At 42.6% G+C, this 23,952-nt stretch overlaps 1 protein-coding gene across 4 annotated transcripts in view; it reads left to right on the top strand.

Annotated features, from left to right (window-relative positions):
* The window catches only part of ADAMTS2 (ADAM metallopeptidase with thrombospondin type 1 motif 2), a 173,702-nt gene that overhangs the window by 88,676 nt on the left and 61,074 nt on the right, over positions 1–23,952 (top strand). Inside the window, exons 1-2 of one of the 4 annotated variants that reach the window (XM_057409510.1) lie at positions 22,228–22,341; positions 22,862–23,067. The exons of the other annotated variants lie outside the window; for them this stretch is intronic. Coding sequence (XP_057265493.1) covers positions 23,001–23,067 — 67 coding nt within the window. The 5' untranslated portion in view covers positions 22,228–22,341; positions 22,862–23,000. Of the gene's footprint in view, positions 1–22,227; positions 22,342–22,861; positions 23,068–23,952 lie in introns of those variants that run through there. 4 annotated transcript variants of the gene reach the window in all.

Below are 23,952 nucleotides of genomic sequence, written 5' to 3'. Positions count from 1 at the left end.
GCAAACACAGTTTTCCAGTAGGATAACCAGCATGCTGCTATTGGACAGCCCCAGAGGACAGGGCTCATAAGTCTTGTTCAGACTGCAGACACTGGAGCAGACAGCCATGATTCTGACTGGTCAGGATTTCATTACAGTATCTCAAAGCTTTATCCGTGTGTACATTGATCCTGTGTTTTCTATTTCATCCACTGCCACAAAACACCAAGCTGCATCACTTAAACTTCCACATACACACACCTTCTTTCTCCCTTCAGCCCCTGAAATACTGCTGAAATACAAATACACCTCTTCAGATCTGAATTCAGGCGTAGGAACTTCACAGTGCATTCTCTCTTGTGGAGGACCGTGGCCTGGGATGTACTTGTGGTTGAGTCCCCTTAAGCTGGTCTTAGCACATAGTCTTTCCTCACAGAAGCGACTTCAAAACGGAGCATCTCTTACACCAGACAGTTGACTTTGGCAGTCTGCGGAAGGGAAATCATATTCCACAGCCAGTTTTGCTTGCTTGGAGATTCGAGAACAAGCATCCTGATTATTTTTCCACTGAATGCAGCAGGTGTCCTACATTTCTGAAGGTAGCTGCTAAAATACAATTTTTAATACTTTTTTGCAAAGGCCTCGTCTTCAAAAACTGCTGAGCCATGCTTGCTGCAGAGTCAGGCTTATTGAAGACATGTCAGGAACCAAAAAGCATTTATTGCCCGAGAAGATCCTAGCTATTGAGCTTCTGTTTGGATTTTGACAGATAAACTATTTCACCAGACATACTGGAAGACACCGTCAAGGCTTAAATATAATTGGTTTAAGACTAAATCGTAACATAATGATGGATTTGGCTGTCCTTTAGCATAAGAAAATGGATTTTCACTTCTGTTACTAATCACACTTAAATCCATCTTAGGTCACTGCTGGTCATCAGGTTTTCCATTTAGATGTTTCCTAAACGAGTTTTAAAGTACTGTAACTTTGTATTGTTCTTAACTCTCTGAATTAAAAGGAGGCATAAAGCAAATCTGAATGGGCCCTAAATACGCACTAAAAATAGTCTGGGGTGTATCTGACCTTTTCACAGTGAGTGGGAATCTGCCTGGTGCCAACTAGTTATGCCAGCGATACTCGTTTTCTAGCAAAAGGTACCAGAGGTAGGTGGGGAGAGCTGGCAGGATTTCAGCCATAAGTCTGTTGAGCTGGTATGTAGCAGGACATTGAAAAATGAACAGCAGCACCTTTGAATGGTGAAGTTTTTAATCCCTGAAGAAAATGACAACATTTTCACTCGCTTTCAGTCTAGGTGCACGTACCAAATCTCAGCGGCGTTACAGAAGGAGCTGCACAGCTCTCCTTGCATTGGAGCTGGGTTATCTTGAACCAGAAAGGGGAGAGACCTCCTGTCCCACTCCATCCTGCCACCCAGTATTTGCAGGAGAGCTGGCACCTGATGGCTTTAGGCCCTTCAGCAGGATACCTATTTAACTTTTGTAGGAAACCTTACCTTTTGGGCCTGTATTTGAAGGCCTGACCTATTTCCCAGTGGAATCAATGAAATTTCCTCCCAGCTTTAGTAGGAACCAGATTGATTTTTTTAAACTTAATAAATAAATTAGCTGCTTTATTAAGTAAGTGTTCTATCTTTAAAAATAGCAGTGATATTCCCCCCCCCCCCCCCGGTGTAACAAACAAATAACATTAAATGATGTTGATGAAATGATGATGGCAAAAAGTTATGTGACAATGAGATGAACTGCATTTGACATTTTCCATGGAGCCTTGCAGTTCTGAAATTTTATTTGCTCATGAATAATAACATCTGAGCCTCTGACTGTATAAACCTTTACATGTAAAAGCATCACAGCAAGTTCTGTGGAACTCCATATGTGCCTACAGATAAGGATTGGTGAGCACTGTGCAGGTTTACATCATGTTATGGCAAGAAATCCGCTTCAGGATTAAACTTTTTCCTGTGGAGCATGTTCTGTGCTCCACAGAGGCTCATTTCAGCCTTTTTGAGGTCTTTAGTAGAGCTTAATGGAGGTAGTTCACATCATAAATGAATACTGAATGTATTGTATATTGCATCTATGTGCATTAGAGAAAACATTGTGCAGGTACACTGGGTATCAGCCCTATTACAACCAGCAGAATACTTTAAAACTATCTTGTGGAAAAACTTTGCAACTTCAAAAAACGTGCTTATTTAATGGAATGGGCATAATTATAATAACTTTTATCAGTGTTCAGATGTATATGAACAAATTGAAATTGCTGAAGTGAAGAAGTGAGAAGAAAGCTGAATTCAGTTTGCTGGAATGGGGCTGATCAGTGGCTGTTTGTGCAGAAGTTGGGTAAACACTTTGTGTCTTAGAATTGACTTCAAACTAAACAAAGTGTTTGTTCCTTCTGGAAAACTTTGTTGGCCTAAGGTATGGTTCACCTTATTTCAACTCAAGCTCAAAATAATCTTGTGGACTGTTGTTCTTGGAAGCTAATAGGGAAGAACATATGCTAAGCATTGGTAATGTCAGTTAAGTCCTTAATTAGTGATGAACAAACCTCAGTTTTTCCCTGTGGTTCAGTTCAGATGCTGCTCAAAAGCTCAGCAGTTCTTCAGGTTTTAGGCAGGATTTTTGAAGCATCTCAAGGTTTGCAAAATTGGGTTTGTTGCTCTGGTAAAGTTAAGATTTTTCTCTGATTTCTAGATTGTGACCAAGGTGTAAAATCCCCAACCATTCTCTGGCTGTGTTTTCATAAAATCACAGACTGGTTTGGGTTGGAAGGGACCTTAAAGATCATCTAGTCCCAGCTGCCTGACATGGGGGTCCACTAGGTTAGGTTTTGACACTTTGGGATGGGGAGGAGGAAGGTGGAACCAGATGGTCAAATATAGAAACCTGTTTAGATCAGAGATTATATTCTGTGTCAGCTCCATACAGTCTTCTGAATTCAGGAAAATCTTAGCTTGCATTTGGAGAAGATCAGCATTTGCCTGTGTACAGCAAAGCTGTGTTCCTCTGCTTTGAAGACAAGTAGATATGGGTTTGGCTGAGCTAGTGTGCACTCCAAAATGGGACTCGGGCTGTAGGACCTGCACTGCTGGAGCTCCTGGGCAGGTCTGTAGCTGCACCATTGCAAAGCAATAATGACCAGATTCCAAATGAAAAGATGATTTACTCATTGCTTGTCTTCTTAGTAAGCAAATAGTGGTGAGTCAGGGCAGCGTGCAGCTTCTTGGTAACAGTGGGTATCTAGTGTCTGATGTGTAACTGCTTTCTGAATGTCTTCAGAGGTGGAACAGGGTGCTGAGAGGAAGGGCAGGATTTGGTCAGTTGCCTGTCTTCTGTGTCACCTAATTAAATGTGGGGCAATAAATAGCGCTGCTAGGGACAGTGGAAAAGACTTGTCTCCATGTCTGGAAGAGGAGTGAAAACACATCTTCACAGATGTCTGAAGAGTTAGAAAACTGTGATTAAAGCCTGGGTTTACAATAGTATTTCAGCTTTGTTTCAGAGCCTTTCTGTGCTCTGTTTTCAGCAGAGCACTTTTTAAAGCAGGACAAAAGCCTTTAGGTTTGGATTGAGAGGAGCAGAGCTCCTGGCGCATGGCTAGGCCACTTTCCATGTTACCTTGGCTGGCCTTTGCTGCAACAGTTTTTCACGTCCTCTTATAGGCACAGAATTAAAGGTTATTTCCATTCCTGCTTCTTATCGCTTTGATCTTTTGCCAGTTCTTAACATCTCCAGCAGATTTGCTCTGGATCTGTTATTCCTATACCTACCCTCTGCCTGCGACATTCTCTGACATTTCAGATTCCGCACCACCCCTTAGTTTCTTTCTCCCACCATTTATTCTTTAAGATCTTTTTCTGTTATTTATCTCTTTTCTCCTCAATGGAACAGCTATATGAAATTGTTGCTATTTGCATACAGCTGCTACCAAATGCACAATTCTCACCCCACGGATCCCAAAGCCATCAGACTGCTCAGAATATTGTTGCATTTTCTGGCTGCTTAGCAAAAAATAGGAATACAAAGCCTGCTGTTTAATTCTTCCTGCAGCGCATCTTCCAGGTGGCTTTCCTCTGTCGCTTCATTGTGTATTAGCTTCAGGATCTCTTCTGAAATTAGAGAGAATCAAACCAAGGCTCGGTAATGATGGTGCAACTTCTTTCTGTCTTTTATCTGGGCATGAAAAACCCAATAGCAGGGAAAGGATGTGTTTGGGGAAGGAGAGGAGAAACAAGCAAAGGAATGAATGAAAGAGAAATGAAAAAGGAGGAAGAAGGAAAAGCTTCTCTGTTGTTTTTGAGTTACCATGTGTCTGTTTCTCTGCTAAATCTATTTTTCATGGGTTAAACAAAAGAATGGAGTGTGTCTGAACCTGTTGTAGCATAAACCAATATCTTGCCTAATGGTGCACAGCCATGACCAGGAGGTAGGATTTCCACACTATTCATTATCCCGTTGTTCCCTCCTGCGTGTTCTCAGGCCAGTCATTAATGGCATTTATCACTCTTCTTCACCTGCATAATATTCCTCATGGTGAGCTGGGTCTGATAAATCACGTTTGAAGAAGACAGCACCCAAAGTGATACAATTTACAGCTTTTACCCTCTGGTGTACAAAATGCAACACAATGTTGTATCTGAGGCTTTGAAGGAGGTTCGGAAAGCCAATGGAATTAGAAATCAGGAAAAGGAGTTTTGTGTTCTTTTCTGTGGGGAAAAACAGACACTAAACTTTTGATTGGATACCTCATTCCTGGCAGCGTTCAAGGCCAGGTTGGACGGGCTTAGAGCAACTAGGTCTATGGAAGGTGTCCCTGCCCGTGGCAGGGGTTGGAACTGCGTGAGCTTTAAGGTCCCTTCCAACTCAAACCATTCTATGATAGGTTCTCTTATGCCCATGTTCAGAGTATACAGAAAATGAGTAAAAGCTGGTTTTTAAAGGTGGAGGATAACTAGTGGGCAGCTTCAGAGGACATGCAGTGATGAAGCTGGGGATGTTGAGGTGGCACTGGGCTGGGACATCTGCTCTCCATTCGGTCACCTCCCCTCCCAGCGCTGCATTTTCTCCTTCTGTACCATGGTGTAACAAAACAAGTCGTTTTGAGGTCTGTAGTTTATACAGTCGGCTGCTGCTTGTGCTTTCGCCGCTGCCGCAGTTGTGTTTGTTAAATCCACCTGGAAGCTCAGGCACAGCATTACTGACTCCTTAAAAACCCACCACAGCACGGTACCATCTCCACAGAGCATCCCTGCTGGGGTGGAGGGGCTGTCACCTGCACTTGGTGCAGAGCCCCCGGCCCTCAAAGCTCATCTCTGCACCGGTGTTTGGGGACTCCTCCTCACTGAGACTTGTCTCTCACCCAGCATGATGACATGGCAGGGCCAGCTGAGCTGCAGCTCACTTGATTTAGGAGTGAGATTTAAGACCCGCTGTCTAGACGTTCTCTGCGGTGGATTTTCAGCTTCAGACTTAACGTGTTCCTTTTTTCCAAAGTCATTCAAATCGGCTGACCTTCAGGGCCTGTTTGGAAAAGAGTAATCTATCTTTTCTAGAAGCTGTAGTGATATTTCTTTTGTGTATTTGTAATAAATGGCTTTAGCCTTCTGTCCGGTCTTGTTTATTCTTATCTTAATTCTTAAATTTATATTACCTCCTACTGTAACGTCAGTGTTAAGGATCTTGTTGACTATTGTGATGAATATAAAAATCTGTTGCTTTAGGAGTGCCCTTTCTGACTGATACATGGGCATTCAGGTCCTAGAAGGATTTATCCCTGCTTCTATAGCAAAATAAAGTTTGCAGGCACAGCGGTTTGGATTCAGGTGTCTGGCTCAGGAAATGGTGCAGAATATGAATTGCCGTTGGTCTTTGGGTAAATGTAAGTTTTGTTGCAATGGCTGTTGAGCAGACTGAGGTCTTCCCCAGTTCTGCTTGCTGACAGTCGGTCTAGCTGCCTGGTTTTGGCAGGACAAACCTGTGGCTTTATGAAACATGTTTTAATGGAAATGTCTCATAGCAGAGATTAACCAACTTTCACTCAGACAGCTTTGCTTTATGGCGATGGCTCCGTGTTTGTGCTCCCAGGGCTCGTTACCTTCTGTGCAGAAACAATCTCTGTTTCTGCACTTAACTGTAGGCCATTGCTACACTAAACAAAACGGAATGCTTATGCTATTACTGAGCCAACTTTTAGTTAATAAATGGGGTTGGGATAGCACAGAATATATTCCTCATGATAGCGTCTCATTAGCCATGCAGACAGCATCTTTCTGCATTTCGGGTTAGAGAAGTTTCACCTTGGTTTTTCCTAGCAACAATTTAACTGTATTCAGTTACTCTCAACTCTGGTAGAAAAGAATCAGAGTAATTTTTGATTGGTAATTGCATATTGCCAAAAATGACTGTGTAAATTGAAGTTAGGATTGGGATTAATGCAAAAACTTAATATATTTTAGGGGTGATGCAATTATCCCTATGTTAGGGGTAACAGAAATGAGCTATATCTGATATTGAGATTATACGTAGAGAAATCTTAGGAAGGGAAGACACAGAGATGTAAAGGAAGCATAAAGCATATATTTTCCATTGGAACAGTACTTGGAAAAGCAGAGATTTCTCTTGTGAGGTGCCACCTGCCACTTTCCTTGGAACTGCTGCTCCAATTCTCATCTCAAGCAATGAGATGGGCACAGTTCTGCAAAGCAAACCTGGTGTCCTGCTGAGCATCCACTTGCCAGGTATCTGAAGGTGGGCCATTATACCGAGGACTTGGTTCTGGACAGTGGTGAAGTGCTGGGCTGGTGACAGGATATAATTTGTGGCACTTGATGACCTGATGTACTGCCAGGGATACAGCAGAAATTTCCATGCTGTATGGGAATGAAACCTTTCCTTAGGTTTGTCTTGAGATTACCTGCCGCAGCAGTGAGGATATTCATCGTGCTGCTGCTCAGTCTGTGTCAGACTGCTGTATAAAGGAGGTTGGTGTGATGAAAAGTGTTTGCTTTAGTTCTAACAAGAGGAGAATTTTGTCTTTGAAGAGGAACAGAAGAAAATGTCCCATACAAAATGGCATAAGACTGGAGTTCTGTGTAAGGGGAAAGGCTGAAGAGAGCAACTCAGTTTTTTAGTGAGAAAGAACAAATATCAGGTCCTGTGCGTGGTGCCAAGGGTCTTGGAGGGCAAATCTTTTATTACTTTAAAATTGCAAGTTAAAAACCAGATTTGTTTCTACATTCTCAGGGCAGGATGCTATTCTTAGAGATTAAGTTGTGTAACTTGGGGCGTGACATACTGTAGCCTTCATATGAAAATGGCTGGAGCTTTGCTCCAGTTTAATATGTGGAAATGCAGCTGTGACTTCTGAAATGTCCTCCAGCGTGCAGGTATGCACTGAATGCACACAGCATGATTACCCAAAACCCCCAATGATTAGGTCATTTGTCCTTTGCCAAGCCTGGGAAAGTCTCTTACTTGGTGCTTGTATTCCTTGGGCTGGGAATAAAGCATCCATACTCCCTGGGCTGCAGAATTTTGCTTAAAATTCCTTGCAACAGTTAAAGAGAGAAGCTTCACTTATTTAATTTACTGACTTGAGTTCCAGGATCCTGAATGTTCCTCCAGCTTCTAGCAATTAAATAGCAGTGCTGGTGTCTGGACAGACCCAAGGGGCCCGGCTGTGCTTTTACGGGCACAAAGTTCTCTCCTACAACGTGCTCTGATAAATAGCCATTGTGTTGCATGCTGTGTTCCCATTACCAGGAGTTCCACAAGAGCATCACTCTGCAGTGAGCTGGGATCAAGCTTTGAAATAATCTGCTTAGAGATTTGAAATGGTATTTAAAAAATAGTGGGATGTTGATTGTGAGCTGCTCGCTTCTTCCTAGCAAGTTAGAAGCAAAGATCATGGTTGGGGTTTTGAGCTGACTTGTCTTTTGAGTATGAGACCAATCAGTTGAGCTAATGATATCTCCAAACTAACAAAACACTATTCTGGTGGGTTTGGAAAGCAAAAATATGAGATAAATACCTCACAGTCCTCTCAGCGACAGGATTATCTCTGGCACAGATGATGTCTGCTTAGTAATGCTTATGTTCTTGGTTGCATTGTGGTTGTTTTGTGAAGATTAGGATGGAACTGTGGCTCTCTAAGTTAGTGGGAAAATCTCCTATTAGTGTCAGGGCTTGAAAATGTGCTTGTGAATTTTGGAGCAGAGGTTTTGTTTAAGGACTATCCTGAAACTGGGCACAAGACAGGACCGGGACAATAGGAAGGAAGAGAAATGTGAAATACCTGGAATACTGGAAAGGCTGAGCAGCCCACGCACATGTCTGTGATGCTGTCCCTATAGACTTTTCTACCCCATAAAATGTATTTAATCTATGGCAGCATGTACATAATCAGCTGTTGCATCTTTTTTCTTTTCTTATGCAGTTTTATCCTGGATGTCAAGCGTCTCTCCAGGATCTCAGTCTTTTTAATGTTCAGGATACTAGATGATGGTTTAGATCTCTACATGAAGGATACTCAGCTGTGTCTGCCTGCAGACAATTGAGTTATATCTTTATTAGCTTAAATAAAAGGTGGATAACGGAGTTGTGGATATTTTCCACTGATGCATAGTTTCAGTGTGACTGCAGCTCATGCCTTACGATGTTTGAAATGGCTTTGGTGTGTTTTTCTGTCTCTCTTGCTCTGCTGAGCGCATACCCACTTCTCAGAACTATTGACAAGGTTACTTCAATTCACCCACATATTTGGATTAGTTTTTCACTGGTCTCCATGGTAAATAACAGAACTAAGGGCCTTGGCCGCATGGAAGCTGGAAGAACAATGCGAGAACATCTGTGCTGCCTGCACACGTTATTTGAAAATCCCTTCTGTCTAGGTATCAAAAATGCATGACAGCTGTGAAGGACCTACAGTTCCTTCAGTGCAACTAAAAGATTAAAACCCCCAGAAGGCTGGAATTGCATTTAGAGCAATCGCATCCAAGAGACTTTCTGAGGCAGCTGCTGTGGAAAAAATGTAAATGCTTTTTTATGATATCTACTGGAACAGGACTGTAAAGAAGTTAGGCTGGGACTTTGAGAAATTGAATCTCTCTTTTGCTTGCTGTGGGTTGTCATCCCAACACCTGCCTGCCTCTGGGAAGATGCTATTTTAAACGCTGCAGTGCTGTGGGAAGAGGGCTGAAAACCACGCTGGGGTATGGAAATCACTGTGGGATATGGCTATCACCTTGAGCAGTTTGGAAGCTTTCATCTCTATCCTGAAGAATCAGAAATACCATGGAGAACAACTGCTGAACCTGGTGGTTGTTCCCAACTGGGCAGGTCTCTTCTCCTCTGGTGTGCCAGGTCAGACCCTTGCGTGGTGGGTCGGTGCACCCAGGGATGCACAAAGCCCCATTTGCTGTATGCCACAGTGTTGTGACAAACCCTCAGGGGCATTACTGGGCTGATTTCAGAAGGTGTCTGGTTCAGTGGATACCACCTTACTAAAGATGATCACCTGAATTACACCCCATGCAGTTTCTGTTCTTTGTTTCTAGCGTGGAGACCAGGTGAGAAAAACATCTACTGAATATGACTGCTTCAGCGTGTCACTGCATCTTACCTGCTTGCTATAGAGTGTTTGTGAATGTGCTGTAGTTAAAAATATACAATAGAACCTGCCTGATTTATGTGGTGGTTTTGTTTTTTTTTTTTAATGTGGGTAATAAACTCACTGGAAAATGTGGTCTAAATTACCTGTGATACCCACTAATGCACTGAGCAGGATGGGGAAGGTAACTCCCAGTGATGACTTGTTGGGGTAGTGAGGCTCTTGGGATGTGCAGGGAGGGTGCTTGGTGTCCTGCTTAATTTATTGCTGCCCTAACGCAGGGTGAGGATAAGGCTGGGGACACATCCACAGGCACTGTGGCAGGTCTGGGAAGGCAGGTTTCTCTCTTTTGGGTGCCCAGTATTGCTGTCTCCAAGTAGAAGTCTCCTCTGACCTTTGCTTGGTGGCACAGAGGCTCTAGGTGTGATTGTCTCCAGGCTGCTGTCAGCCTGTCCTTCTGAAAGGCCAGCTGATTAATGTGAAATTTGCTGTTATTTGATATACAGCATCTTCTAACAAAGTCTAAAGAAAGATGTGATGAAAGGTTTATATGTAAGTAATTATAATGCTGCTGTATTCGGTGCAGGCAGAAATTAATATATGAGGTGAAAATGTCAAAATAAAAGGTCAGGAAAGTGAATTACAAAGAAAGTTGAGCATTAGCTAAGAGGCAGTGTTTGTTGGCAGAAGCTCCCTCCTGTATGAAAAAGGTTAGGAAGGGGCCTTATAAAGACTGCATATTTCACACACAATTAAAATTCTCCATTGGTTCTCTTCAAGAGTCACAGTTAAACAAGGACAATTAATATAATGAAAAATCCATGTTTATAGCTTCTGGCTTTTGCCTGGGGACACTTCATAAGCCAAAAGTGACCCTTTCCCTTAGAGGTGATTCCAAGAGCTTGACATGACATAGGTGGGGCAAGGGAAATCTGTTCAAAGAAAACAGAGTTCTTCAGTAATAGCCACCGATTATAAACACAAGTGAGAGATGTTTAGCAACGCTGTTCTTCATAATAAACCAAGCTATCCCTTTATATAAGGAGAGCAGCCATGAAGCATTAAATAATGATTTAGTAGGGCAGAGAGTGGCGGAATCACTGCTTCTATTTTAGCAATAAGCAATAATAATAAATTGTTTAGGAGGATGCTACAGAAGAAAGTGTTGGAGGAAATGCACAATGATTGATTTTTCAGAATTAAACTATGCAGGCATGCTGAATCAATGAGCTCTTTGTGCTTAAAGCTTCACCTACTCTGGCTGCTGGAACTGGAAAATTACGTTGTCAAAACCCCCATAATAGCTATAAATAGCTACATTAGTGTCTTAAAGTTAATCTACTTGATTCCAGTAGAATACTGATTGTTTTCTGGTTTTCATAAGTTGCCTTGTAAATTGAGTTGTTTGAATTGCTGGTTTTCTTTCCAGCAGAGATTTGCTATTACAGCTGTTGTCCTACTCTATGTAGATTTCAAGGATTATTCATTCATTTACTTAATGTATTGTCTCAAATTACTTATGCAAAGTAATGGCAATGTGATGGGGGTGTTATTGATCATTTTTGCTCTTGTAAATGTACTTTGAGAAGGCAGATTAAGTGAATCTTAACAAAATCTCAAGTTAAGTACTAAAAGGATTTCTGTTTTGGCAAGTTTCTGTGGGAAGTGTGCTCTAGACCTTGCATAACCTGGCACGGATCTATGGCAGCTGGTGAAGCGCTGACTTCTGGGGGTGATGCACTAGCAAAGGAACCGTGTGTGGTATTCTGCTTGGAAGACTGAAAGTGGCTCTTATCCTCAGGTGCACAGAAACCTCTTGCACATAGTATTCACTTTGGACCATCTTTATTGATAGCTGTACCTGAGCCTTCATAAATTTTTAACACAGCTGCACTGTATGCAATGTAAGAAAATGCTGTCTCCTCACTAGAGGACCTCAGTAGACCTGCTGGCTGCAGTGAGCCTGCATCCTGCCCACGTAATGGAAGTGCTGCCCACAAACCACTGATGTCAATACCAAGGCTTGTCTGTGGTTTCACACCAGTTGCACGTACAAGGTCCAAATCCAAAATAGATGTATCCATGCATTTACTGTAGTGTAATTAATTTATCTCACACAGAGCTTCCTGTTCTCCAGACCACCATGAATGACTGTAGCTACCCTCTTATTAGATCCATTGCTCCATAAAATAATATCCCTTGATTTTTAAATCTATTTTAAGGAGGAAGAGTTTGTCCATGTGTATAACTCTCCCTTTCCCAACTTTCCATCATTTGCCTCTTGTCTCCTTCCCCAGCATCCAGCCCTCTGCCCCACTTTGGTATCCTCAGCCAACCAGCCACCAGCAGCAGGTGTAAGAGGAGGTAGTTTCTTGCAGTATTAAAACATTAGTATTAATTAAAATCATATTTTATTTCCCTCTTCTGCTACTCCTGTGTTACATGAATGGGATAGCTCTGGTGTGACCAGCTGGGGTCTTATTTGCCTGACATTCCTGGGCTGGGTTGCAGTGGAGGAGTTTTTTGATGGCATGGTTCAGCTGTGGGTGTACTTCCCTTCTGAAAAATGACTTTGCAGAGCTGACATTGTGGAGTTCCATACGCATTGCTGTGGAAATGCTGCCAGATTTCACTGCACTATTAGAAATAGAGCATTTCTTGAGTGCTGAGCTATGTAAAGTTGGGCTTGGATCACAAAATCAAGTTGGTTTCTCTCCTACTCACTCATCAGCAACAACAGTCTTGGACTCAGAATTTAGGTGACAATCTTGTTGCATCAGTTGAAATACAACCCAGATAATTTTTTCTATACGTATCTTGATCCTGGAGTAAAACAAACCACCAGTATTAATTATGAGTAGAAATAGGTCAGCTACAAAATACAGCTAGAAACAAAAGCATGACTTAATGTATCTTTTGAAGTCAGGCATGGGCTAAGTGTAAATCTTAAATCTCCTGAAATTGTTTTTTTGACAGGATTAATAACCTGTGTCTTACCTTGTTTGGATCTTATATGCTCTGTGCCAGGCTCCTGAGACCATGGATGCTGCTGCTGTTGTGTTACAGCCTCACTAATGTGACTGTCAGCTGGAGGGTTGGAGAGTGGTTCAGTCTCTGTCCTTTGGCTGTTCCCAGGGTTGCAAAATCACCATTTCCAGAGCAGCTGACCTCTAAGAGGAGGTGTTTCCTTCGAGTGCCAAGGCAGTCTGTGCTGAGCTCTGCTGGGTGAAGTTGGTGGCTGCAGGATGCTCCTGCACCCACTCAGCCTGGCAGTAGATGTAACGCTATTTAAGAGGGCAGTGGGCTCACTGAGGGTTGGGGTTTCTTTTAGCTTTTTATGGAACTTGGAACATCTGAATCTAGAACTGCAATATAAAACATAATTATCAAATGGTAATGCCTTTGATGTGATTCAGTTATGAAAGATGGAAATTATTCTATATAGATACTTCTATTACTTAAATCATAAGCAGAGTTGGTATTTCTGATGCTTCTCTTTTAGCAGCTTAGAATATCCTTATGATACGACCTGTTCTGAATGCATCTTCTTTGGCTTGTACTCCATGTTCACCACCACGATGTTTGAAAACCTTTCACTTCAGTAGCTTAGTGAAGTGCTCACATCCCCATATCCCTGTTTGGGGAGAGGCACGGTGGCCACTGTTACTCTTTGTGTGCTGTCTTTCTGCAGATACAAAACCATTCCTGCCTTTTTCACTTTGCTTATCATTATTGCTGTTTAATGATAGAGATTCCAAGGGAATACACAAAGCGAGGAAATCTTGGAAACCTCTCCACAGGGTGTTGTGGAGAGTGAATATGAGAATGTGCAGTTTAATTAAGACTACCTGGCAGACATTCAGGCAAGGGAGGTCATGTTTAAGTAATTTGCTAGAGTTGTTTGAGGATAAAACTGCCCCAAGAGATAAGGGGAAGTCAGTGAATGTGGTATATTTAAATTTGAAGGTGGTTCCTGCATCCAGAATGAGTTTCCATGCTGTGTCCTGGCAGGAGAAGCTCAGGGCAGTGGCCAGGAGGGCACCAGGTCCATCAGGAAGTGGTATAGGAATAGTAATGATCCTGCTAATCTTATGTAATAATTCCCATCTGGATTAGCGTTGGGGAAGATGCTGCGTTGGAAGTAATGCATCATGTGGTGGGACAGCTGAGGAAGTGGAGAGCATCTATGGACATCAGTGGGAAAAGAAGAGGGCACCAGTAGAAGCCATGTTTGAGGAACCCTGGAGTCAAGGGGACCTTTTAACCATGGCATGCTGCCTGCTCCCCTTCTGGTGTCTGGTGATGAACTCACATGTGTGTAATGCAGGCAGCCAGGGAAACCCCCTCTCCCTTGCAAAGGAATGAAGAAACAGCAGTGTAGACACACCATGGTAAAGGTAAAGTTTTTATTAAGGTATTTGTGCTACACATATATGGAGTGGGTTTAATCTCGCATAGCAGGAGATTGTATGAGACATATGCAGGAGGATTAACCTTGATTTAACGTGAGCATTCTTTTTTTTATTGCTTTTAAATAAATTGCCAGGTTAGTGCTGGATCCTTAAACATGGCAGCACTCACACTAAGTCTGAATGACAGAAGATTTGAGTGGTTTCAGCATTAAAACATCCAGAGATGCTTTTCACAGCCCTGGACCCAGCTGACATGATGCCAGGAAGCTCCCAGTTTCCCAAATCTCAAAAGGGCTGTGAAGTTAAGCACGGTATTCCCCAGCTTTGGGTTTAAACTTTTAATTCCCAACCTGCCAGGCAGTCAGGGTGGGCCTCTTCTGAAGCTGAATTACCTTTAGCACAGGGTTTTATTAGATGAGGCTTTTCTCAGCCATGTCAGGCATGAAAGACTAAGTACGAATAATGTGTTTAAAAGCTGCATAGAACTGCTGTGTGTAAAACAATGCGTCGCTCTGAAATTGCCAATTGGAGCTCCTGTTTGTTTTGTTGTGTCAGACATGGGCTCTGACATCTTATCCTTTTTTATTTACAGATTAGGAAATAGAAAATCCCCGTTGTTTCTCTCATTTCTAATTGACATTCTAAAGAGGCATGTTCAGTGCAGAGATGTGCATGAGCTGCTGAGTTTTATTGGGTTTTAGTTATGGCTAATAAAACCCATTTTCTGCACGGTTATTTAATTTGCATCTGTAATTGCTGCAGTTGTACATAAATTAGACATGCAATCGGAAGCCTAATTCAGCTTGTCTGCTCCTTCTGCTCCAGCCATAATTATGGAGCTGTGGTAACTTCATGTTAGGAGGCAGAGATTTACAGGAATTTGAGGAAGCAGTTGGCTCCAGGGAAGAAAAGGCTTGTTGCTATCAGCTGCTTACATGGTCATAGAATCATGGAATCCCAGACTGGTTTGGGTTGGAAGGGACCTTAAAGCTCATTCAGTTCCAGCCCCCGCCAACACCTTCCACTAGAGCAGCTTGCTCCAAGCCCTGTCCAACCTGGCCTTGAAGACTGCCAGGGATGGGGCAGCCACAGCTTCTCTGGTTCAGTGTCTATGATGGTTATACTTAGTGCCAGCCTGGACTGGGAATCCTTTGGTAACGCTGCCAGCACAGAGTGGGCAACACAACCTGCCCTGTGGGATTTACAGTCCAAGGAGATCTTGCATGAACTTTGGCAGCAGCCACATGTCATGGTCTGGAGAGGGGGCAGGATATTGTTCACGGACCACTAGGCATGATTTTGGCCTTGATGAGATCGGTAGCTGTAGGTAATGTCTGTGTTGAGCTAAATCCCAGCCTAGAAAACTGGGAAACGAAGACAGAAGAGCTGCATTTGTATCTTTTTTTACCCTCTCTTTGCCTTGACAAATGGCAACTGAGAGTTTCTGCAACAGGCATCAGTCTCCGCAGGTGAATTCAGGACATGTCTGCGAGACCACATGCAGTACTCTATAGGATTTCTTTTTTAATCTTTTCACAAGGAAGTTCAATCAGTTGCCTTAGTTTCTCTGTTTTGAGACTTCAAATGGGCCTGAAATTTGTGACGTTAAGGAATAATCCTGGCAGGTTAATGCTTCAGACATTTTGTTCTTTGCTAACTTTCCTTGTACTTTAGGTGATCCAAATACTGATGTTCTCTTTTTGTCTCCCAGAGCCATGACTTGGCTTTCCAGATGAGTTTTAAAACAGAATTCTAGTGGGATTGTATGATGATATTCAGCCTCCTGAACACATTGCAATGTTTGCAACTTCCTAAGCTAGAGGTGGCTTCTATCAGTGGAAGATAAACACCCCCAGGACCTTGCGTGGTTCCATACCCTCCTCTCCTCCTCCCTGTTGTAGCCTGCCCTGGTTGGGCACTTTCATACTGTGGAATATGTGTTCACTGAAATGAAACATGAGGTTTTGCTCCATTATTTTATTTTTTACCCTTCAAAAAGCCTGTGCTTCAATTTGGAAATCATTTCAAAACAATCACAGCTTGGTTTTGGTGGACCAGTTATTCAGCAAAATGTAAGGGGTGCCCAGCTGCACTGCAGTATTTCCTTGGACTAACACCAGAAAGTAAGAAACCTTTCTGAATCCTTCAGAAATTTTAGAGATTAGCCAGAAATAGACTGAAAAGAGTGAAAAAGTATTAAAGTTCTCTGATCCTAAGAGAAATATAGGAAAGGTCAAATGGAAGACTTTGCACTGAAGGCAGCCTGGAGCTCAGATGAAGATAAGGTGGAGATCCAGGCTATGGGAGCACCTAGATACCATCAACCCTCTGCTTTCTTTAGAAGCTCAGTGAGACAATAGTAGCTGTTGATACCACTTTTCTAATATAGTTGAAACCACTAAGAAGGTGATGGGTATTGATCAGTGTCAGCTTCAATAGATACATGTCCAGCTCCCACACTGCAGAATATCATCAAGAGTTCTGCAGGTCCAAAATCATGCTTAGTGACTCGTTGGGGCTTCCAGGGCACCAAAGCCAAGTGGAGTCTTTATTGACTGTGGTACTTCCACGTCTTTTTGTTATTCCATAATTGAATAACACTGTTGTTGGTCAAGTGAATGCAGTTCTGTCTGACTTCCAAAACCATTACTTTTCAGCACTGATTTGTGGTCTCAGATCTGCATGAACAGATACTATAGGTGGACTGAATGAGACAGTATTTGTGGTACTTGTGTTGCTGAGGAGACAGGGTACAGTGCTCTTAGGGTGTAATATTGTTTTTAAGAGACCCTGACACCTGGACTATGCCCTCTTCAGCTACCAAAAGATATTACTTTTTCCTCCAGCCTTGCTTCCCTGATGCTATAAGATGTCACTTTATTTCTTTAAAGTGACTTCAGCTTTGCTGTTTGGCTTTATAGACTTCTTTTCTTCTGGGGTAATGGGAAAATGTAAAGCATTTATCTGTTGAACAGCTGATGCAGTAATATTCTCTTGCTCAGCAAGAACCAAAAGAGGAGAGAATCTGTTCTGACTTCAGATGAGGGGACCATGTTACTACTTCTGTTAGCACAGTTTGTGTTGATAATTATTATTTTCAGTGTTTGTTCAGTATTTCTATCTAAACATTAACTTTTGTTGAAGATTAAGAAGATGGATATACTCATGGACAGCTTTTTACCTTCTGGTTTCTAAAATGGAACTTAAAGCACGATGTTATCATTTTTGTATTTGTTCCCTGTCTTTCCATGGTCATCGTTTAACTGATCACAGGCGTTTTCTAGAATCAAGTAAACTAGGAGCAGGTTGGTTAGTCAGTTCTTAACTAGGGAGAAACAGATGATAGAATTCATGTTATCCAAGTTAAGTGTTTGGATAAAACATGTAGCTCATTGCAGAAACTCAGATCTTGAGTGGCTGTTCTTACCAGAAGGTGTTAATTACTGGTTGCCTTCACTACTTAAGTCAGCAGAGCTCTCTGTTAACTTCTCGATTACTCCAAGAACTGCTTTGTAAGGCAGCTTGAAGGGTTTTTTGGTGTTGACTTGGATGTTTCCAATTTACTCTGCAAAAAGAATAGGTTAGAGGCTAAATGGTGTCTATAAACTGTTCCTGTGCAGGAGGCTGAAACTTATGTGAAGCTTTGTCTGGTTTTACCCTTAATATCTTTTGTTTCTCTAACAGCCATTGGCCTGTCTAGCCTCTTTAGCATCAGGCTGGGTTAACGCCATTCAAAGTGAATTGAATTGAATTTTTAAAAGCTGAATATCTCAATTTGCAGTTGTATCTGATAGTTTTATAATGCGTTTGACTCCTTTTCAAAAAGATTTCTAATAAAGGTGTTAGCTAACGAGTTGTCCACCAACCCTCCAACCACTTTCATTTTAGCCATTATTGTGTGTGTGTGTATATATATCTATATATGTAAAAGGCTTCCCAGCCCTTCTTACTGAACATCATTGTGCATTTACTTTCCAAAGTCTGATTTCATTCTCTATAGTAAGAGCAGAGGAGTCATTAATACTAATGCAATCTGATAATGCTCTGCAAAGTGAATACAAATGCAATTTCTGATCACTTTAAACCTTATTTACAGAAAGGTGAGACTGACTTTAATTCAGGAGATAAATTCCTTGCTGCATAATTCTTGAAAGGCTTTTATTTTGATGTGCAGTGATTTGTCCCTATAAGAGAGTCCTCTATCCCTTGCCAAAGAGTATTACATCCTACCAGCTACAACTTGTCTAGTAGGCAAATGACCTCAGTTTGATCAGGCTGCAAGCCAGTCTGAAGGACAAGTCAGACATGGAAGGGTAGAGCTTGCTTATCAATAACCTATGAATAACCAACAGACTTGCAGAGATCCTGGAGGATCCTTCCCTTGGAGGAAAGGGCCTTAAAGCTCTTGCAGTTCCAACCTGCTGCCACGAGCAGGGACACCTTCCACTAGACCAGGGTGCTCCAAGCCCCTGTGTCCAACCTGGCCTTGAACACTGCCAAGGATGGGGCAGCCACAGCTCTGGGCAACTGGTGCCAGTGCCTCAGCACCCTCACAGTGAAGAACTTGTGCCTAATGTCTAATCTAAATTGACTCTCTTTCAATTGAAAATTAATTTTTCATTCACAAAATGTTAACGGATTTCGTGGCAGTGGGTTTGAAACAAACCATTTCTCTTCTTTCCCTTGAAACATGTTTTTAAATGATTCTCTGAACTGAGACTTGAAGTGTTTGATTTTCTCTCAAATGAGTAAAAAGAGACTCTGGATGAACTGATTTGTTCATTTCTTTACTTTAAAAAAAAACTTTACTATTTCATTTCTTTACTTACTAAAAACTTCACTATTCAAGTCCATTTGACCCAAAAGGAATTAAAAATATCTTGGACCTGGCAGCAAACTAAACAGCTGCATTTTGACTTGTCTCTAATCCCTTTAAAGCCCACAATTATTAACGCTAAATTTATCTTGAAAAAGAAACCTGAAAGCCCATCCCTTGTGCACTGTGGAAATGGAGCCTTCCAAAGCCAGCCTCTCATCCCTGTGCTCCCTGAAGCTTGGCGGCTGCTCACAGCCTGCAGCTCTTGGGGCTGGGCAGCAGGAGGTGGGAGCCAGCCCCGGCTTCACTTTCCTTGGGGCAGTGGAGATGTGCAGTGTGAAGACCAACCATCATTTTTTTTCACTTTCCTGTTTTGCATTTGTGCTGTTCCAGTTTCTGCCTCTTCATTTGCCATCTCCCCAGAGGGTTTTGGGATCCTTGCATCCATCCAGCTCCTTTCCCTCCTCCCTTCTTCCCCCTCTCTCCATCCCTGGTATACATTCATGAAAAGTGCTACATTTTGTAAGCATCTCAGCTACCAGTGTCAGGACCTCGTCTCTTACCCACTGCAATAGGAAGGGCAGCATTTAGCAGTTTGCCTTTTGTAGGGCCTGACAGATTCAGAGCCCTTATACAAATAACAAAGGAAGCCTTTGCCCTTCATTTGGACACGCCTTGGGAATAAACTTCGAGCTTTCAGTAGAGCAGAGACTGTTTCTCTCTTTCAGGGTTTTTTACTGTCATTTTGAAGCTTAAGAAATGCTCCAAGTTTGCTTTGTCTTTCTTACAGTCTCTAATCAGCTGCAGCTGGTTTTGTTATTGCAGAAGGTCCAAGCAGATTTAGCAACAAGGATATTTTCAAAACACAGGTGAAATTATAACTCCTTCTTGCTCTGAATCAAATCCTGCCAGTGTAAGTAGCCAAGGCATCGTACATCACGCTGCCTTTGCTCAGCCTGTCCGGATTATGGCTTCTTGTTGTGAAGCTCAAATTAACCTTCCTTTTCTTTCCTGGCTGACTGCTGATTTCTGGCATAACAGTCTGAGCTGAACAAGAGGTTGGTTGAAGTTCAAATTGCAGGCGTTTTTCACCCTAGTATCTGGAAAACTTTCATCCTATGTTATTCTTCACAAGGTGAAACGAGCAGATCATTTACTTTGTCTAATTAAAAGATCGTTATGATTACATAGAGGACAGGAGCTCTTTGCATTGTCATTCGTGTGATACGTTGCTTACACTGATAAGATTTATACTATGTTTGTTATCCTTGGCATTGAAAACACTTAATTGTATAATTTACAGCGTTGTGAGACTTTATACCTGACAAAAGAGCTCCACTTTTAAATGGATGGAATAATTCCATTTTGAAATGCTACCAAAAGGCAAGATTTATTGTTCTGTAGTTATGGCTAAAAAGCACTGGAAAGATGCATATTTGCTTCAGCCATTATTTTTCAGTAGTACTTGCCATGATGTATGGTGATTTTATGTATTTCTTTGTCTTTTCTCCCTCTTCTCAGCCCCTGCCCTGGCTAGGAATTTGACTCTTTTTTTCTTACATGTGTGTTTTTTCATATTTATTTGTTAAAGTCTATTAAAACCTAATTTTCCCTTCTTGCAGCATAGTTGGCTTATGGAAAGACAGCTGCCATCCCCTTTAACCTGTTATTCAGTTCCTGTGCCATGGTTTGGCATTTTATTCTGTTAAAAATGCAGGTGGGATTGTTAGACATGTCACCTACAAAGCCAGGGGTCAGCTATGCAGCTTATTTAATGTGCTAATTTGCTGTAATGTAATCATGCTTGGAATTTGGATTGGACGGTGGAGTATCTTGGTGGCAGACTTGGACTCAAATAGGCCCTAAGCACTTCATTATAGCCAGGGAAAGTAAGTTGTGGGTCAGACCCTGATTCTTTTTGTGCAAAGGGAAGGGTTTGGGTCTTCAGGTGGGATCTCTGGGGCTCGTACACCTTCATGAAGCTGTAGCCTGCATGGAGACATAGCTGAACTCTCCAGCTTAATTAGTCATGCATTAGCTGTAAATAAGATTGAGAGTATTGAGCTCTATTTGTAGCTCTGTATGAGCCCTGTACAACGAAGCCAGCTTTGCATGGGTGCACACGTGTGCTTGCGGGTTCTCAAGGGATATAGCCCTTTTCCTGAGGTAGCCATAGGCTCTCTGAACGGGTGTGATGTAGGAAATCATAGAATCCCAGACTGGTTTGGGTTGGAAGGGACCTTAAAGATCATCCACTTCCAACCCCCTGCCACGGGCAGAGACACCTTCCACTAGACCAGGTTGCTCAAAAGCAACATGTTCTGCAAGTCACAGGCTCTGCACGGAAGGCCAGTTTACGATGACTTGCCCAAATACTTGCAGGATAAGCATTTCCCAGATACAATCAGTTATGTCAATGAAACTTAGACACTGGCCCATAAATTAAGTTGCACTTTTTGCCCCTTCTTGAGCTTACTTTTAAGCACTGAGTTAGAAACTTCTTGCTTGTTCATAAGTTGTGAAACCTGTGTTTGCATTAGTAAGGTTGGGAGTTGAAAAGTTTCCAAAGGATAAATTTTGCTGCTGGAAAAAAATATGTTCTGTTCTCAAAGACCATTTCAACCAGGTCACTCAGATTGGTTTGCCTGGCTGGTTTGCCATTCCTTTCATTCCCCCTTTCTGACTATTATGTTGTAATATGAAAGTTAAAATGGTAACACAATATATTTCACCATTTGGAAGAAGAGAAATAGTGTTTTAGCCCAGGGTGTTCTCTTGCCTCGCTCTCACTTAATCTTTTAACAGTGCAATTATCTCTCATCTTTGTTATTCATTGTGTGACTGTGGCCCTGATGAGATCAATTTAGTTTTCAAGTTCTCTTTCTAGTATTGTGATACCTTTTCTCTTTGTTGTGACATGCCAGAAGAGATCTCCCTGGCAACATCTACCTGTGGTTATTCCCAGTGCCTCTCACTGGGCCATTTGCCATGGTGTCCACTGCACCATTGTCACAGTGCTAATTGGTTTAGCCTTCCAAAAACACAATTCCTTGCCTTTCAGTTTTGAAAGTTCTCCCCTGGTTTTGCCACTTTGGTAGGTTTCAGCTTTGTTATTTGTTATAGCTCTGATTGAGGCAAGAACCTGAGTATATCTTGAGATTTAAAGTCATTGTGCTATTGTGCAGGTGAAAAAGAAAGGGAGCAGTGACTGTGCCTGTGTGTTTGCAAGAATGTGCACTCATTCTGCAAATATGGGACAATTCTTCTGCCCCAAGAACTTTGCAAGAATTGCTCTATAAAGGCCCAAATACACAGTATTTGAAACACTGTTATGTAGTTTGAACGTCTGATTTCTCATGCCATGAGCAGATCGTTCCAGGAGGAGTTAGTTCAGCTGCCGTATCTACTGGCCTTCTTGCAGCTGGAATCTGAGACCTATTTGTGGGAGCCCAGCCCAGCTTACCCCAGCACCCGTGGCAAACTTCCCTGGACAGATGAAAGGTGGAGCAGGCTCCGTGTTAAAATGTGATTTGACTAGAAATGGCATTGCTCTAAACTAAGAGGCAGGGATCTCGTAATGAGATCATATGGTGAGCCAGGCATGCAGCCCAAAAGTTCCCTTTTAAATTCCTTCTTTGCAGATAAGGGCAGGACGAGGATTCGTAACCTGGGTGAGGATGCCTGGTGCATGCCTGGTCTTTATGACTGCTAGGTGTGGTCTTGCTTTTGGTTTATGTAAAAGCGTGGAAGAGATGGAATTTGAACACACACCCAAAGAGAGTTCTGCTGTGATAATTGCTCTTTGTTAAGGGTTTACCAAATAGCAGCCACTGCGTTAACCTGTGATTCGAGAAATCACAAGAATCCTCTGAACGTTGAGCTCCAAGTCAAAACTGTGTTGAGGCAGTGCCCTCCTGGGGGTGCCTTTTGAAGAGGGCTAACTTGGTATCATGTACCCAGGGCACTGTGTGTGATTTGCTTCTCTTGTTTAGACCATTTTCAATTTGCTTTCACCTCACAGGAGCTCTCTTCCATTTTAATTCACCTTCCTGGATTTACTCGGATTTCTTATGAATGATCTATAGCAGAAGTGCCCGAATGCAGACTGTGGAATGGGAAAGGGAATTCTAAATTATGAAAGACCAATGTAACTGAGCGGGATGGTGACGGGGGAGAAGAAGACAAACAGAGGGCATCTGGAAAGCAAAAAAGAAAACAAAGAGGAAGGTGAGCAGGGCTTTAAAACCCACAGAAATCAGAGAAACTGTTGATGAGCAAGTGACCAAAACATGTCCTGATTGTGTGCAACTGTAATAAAAAACAACCCCCAAATAGAGGAACTTAAAAATGGGAGAAAAGGTTTTCAGCGAATAAAAAGCAAGATTTGTTGACTGCTCCTTGTTTGCTTCACCCTCCGTGAGCTGAGCTTCAATTTACCATGGAAGACAAATGAGGATTTTAGAATACATGAACAGGCTAATTGGGGGCTAACTGGGGAGTCGGTTGATCTCAGAGGACAGACACAACAGAAGCCTACAGCATACGAGTGGCAGGGAGCGTTACCGAAGGATGACTTGTGATTTAAGGCGCAATTCCCAAAAGAGCAGTTCTTTGTCAAGCTGTCGAGGGCGTCTGGTACTTTTCCAGAGGTGCAGATGTACTTGAGCAGTGGGAAGCTGAGACTTAAAGCAAGTCCACCCTGGCTCCTTCTGCTTCCCTGCCACACAGACTGTTCCTCCTGTCTTTGCCTCCTGCCTGTGCTGTGATGCTCCAGGCTCGGGGTGGCATCACTACCAGCTTCAGTGCAGCTGAGCAGGGGTGGGTGCCCTGTGTTGTCGCAGCGCTGCGTGCACAGGTATGGTGTGACCACAACACAACAGGCTCCAGTTGTGCTTTGCTGGAGCTCAGTCTCAGTCACTGGGGTTAAAAAAGCAAAAATTAGCCGGTGTTTTGCATCAAGCCACATGAAGGAATGGGAAGCTGGGTGTTCCTTCAGGAGCGTGTCCCAGGGATGGAGATCAGCAGCAAAACAGCACGTCAGAAGTGCTGGTCCTTGTGAACCTGCAGAGAAGGTGCTCAGCAGTCGGCTCAGGTGTTTGTCTGCTCCTGCAG

This window comes from Pezoporus wallicus, unplaced genomic scaffold (assembly GCF_028554395.1).
Source record: "Pezoporus wallicus isolate ANWC-B61680 ecotype Strahan unplaced genomic scaffold, APGP_CSIRO_Pwel_v1 contig_8166, whole genome shotgun sequence".
NCBI classification, from domain to species: domain Eukaryota; kingdom Metazoa; phylum Chordata; class Aves; order Psittaciformes; family Psittacidae; genus Pezoporus; species Pezoporus wallicus.
This window is presented reverse-complemented; position numbering and strand designations above follow the sequence as displayed.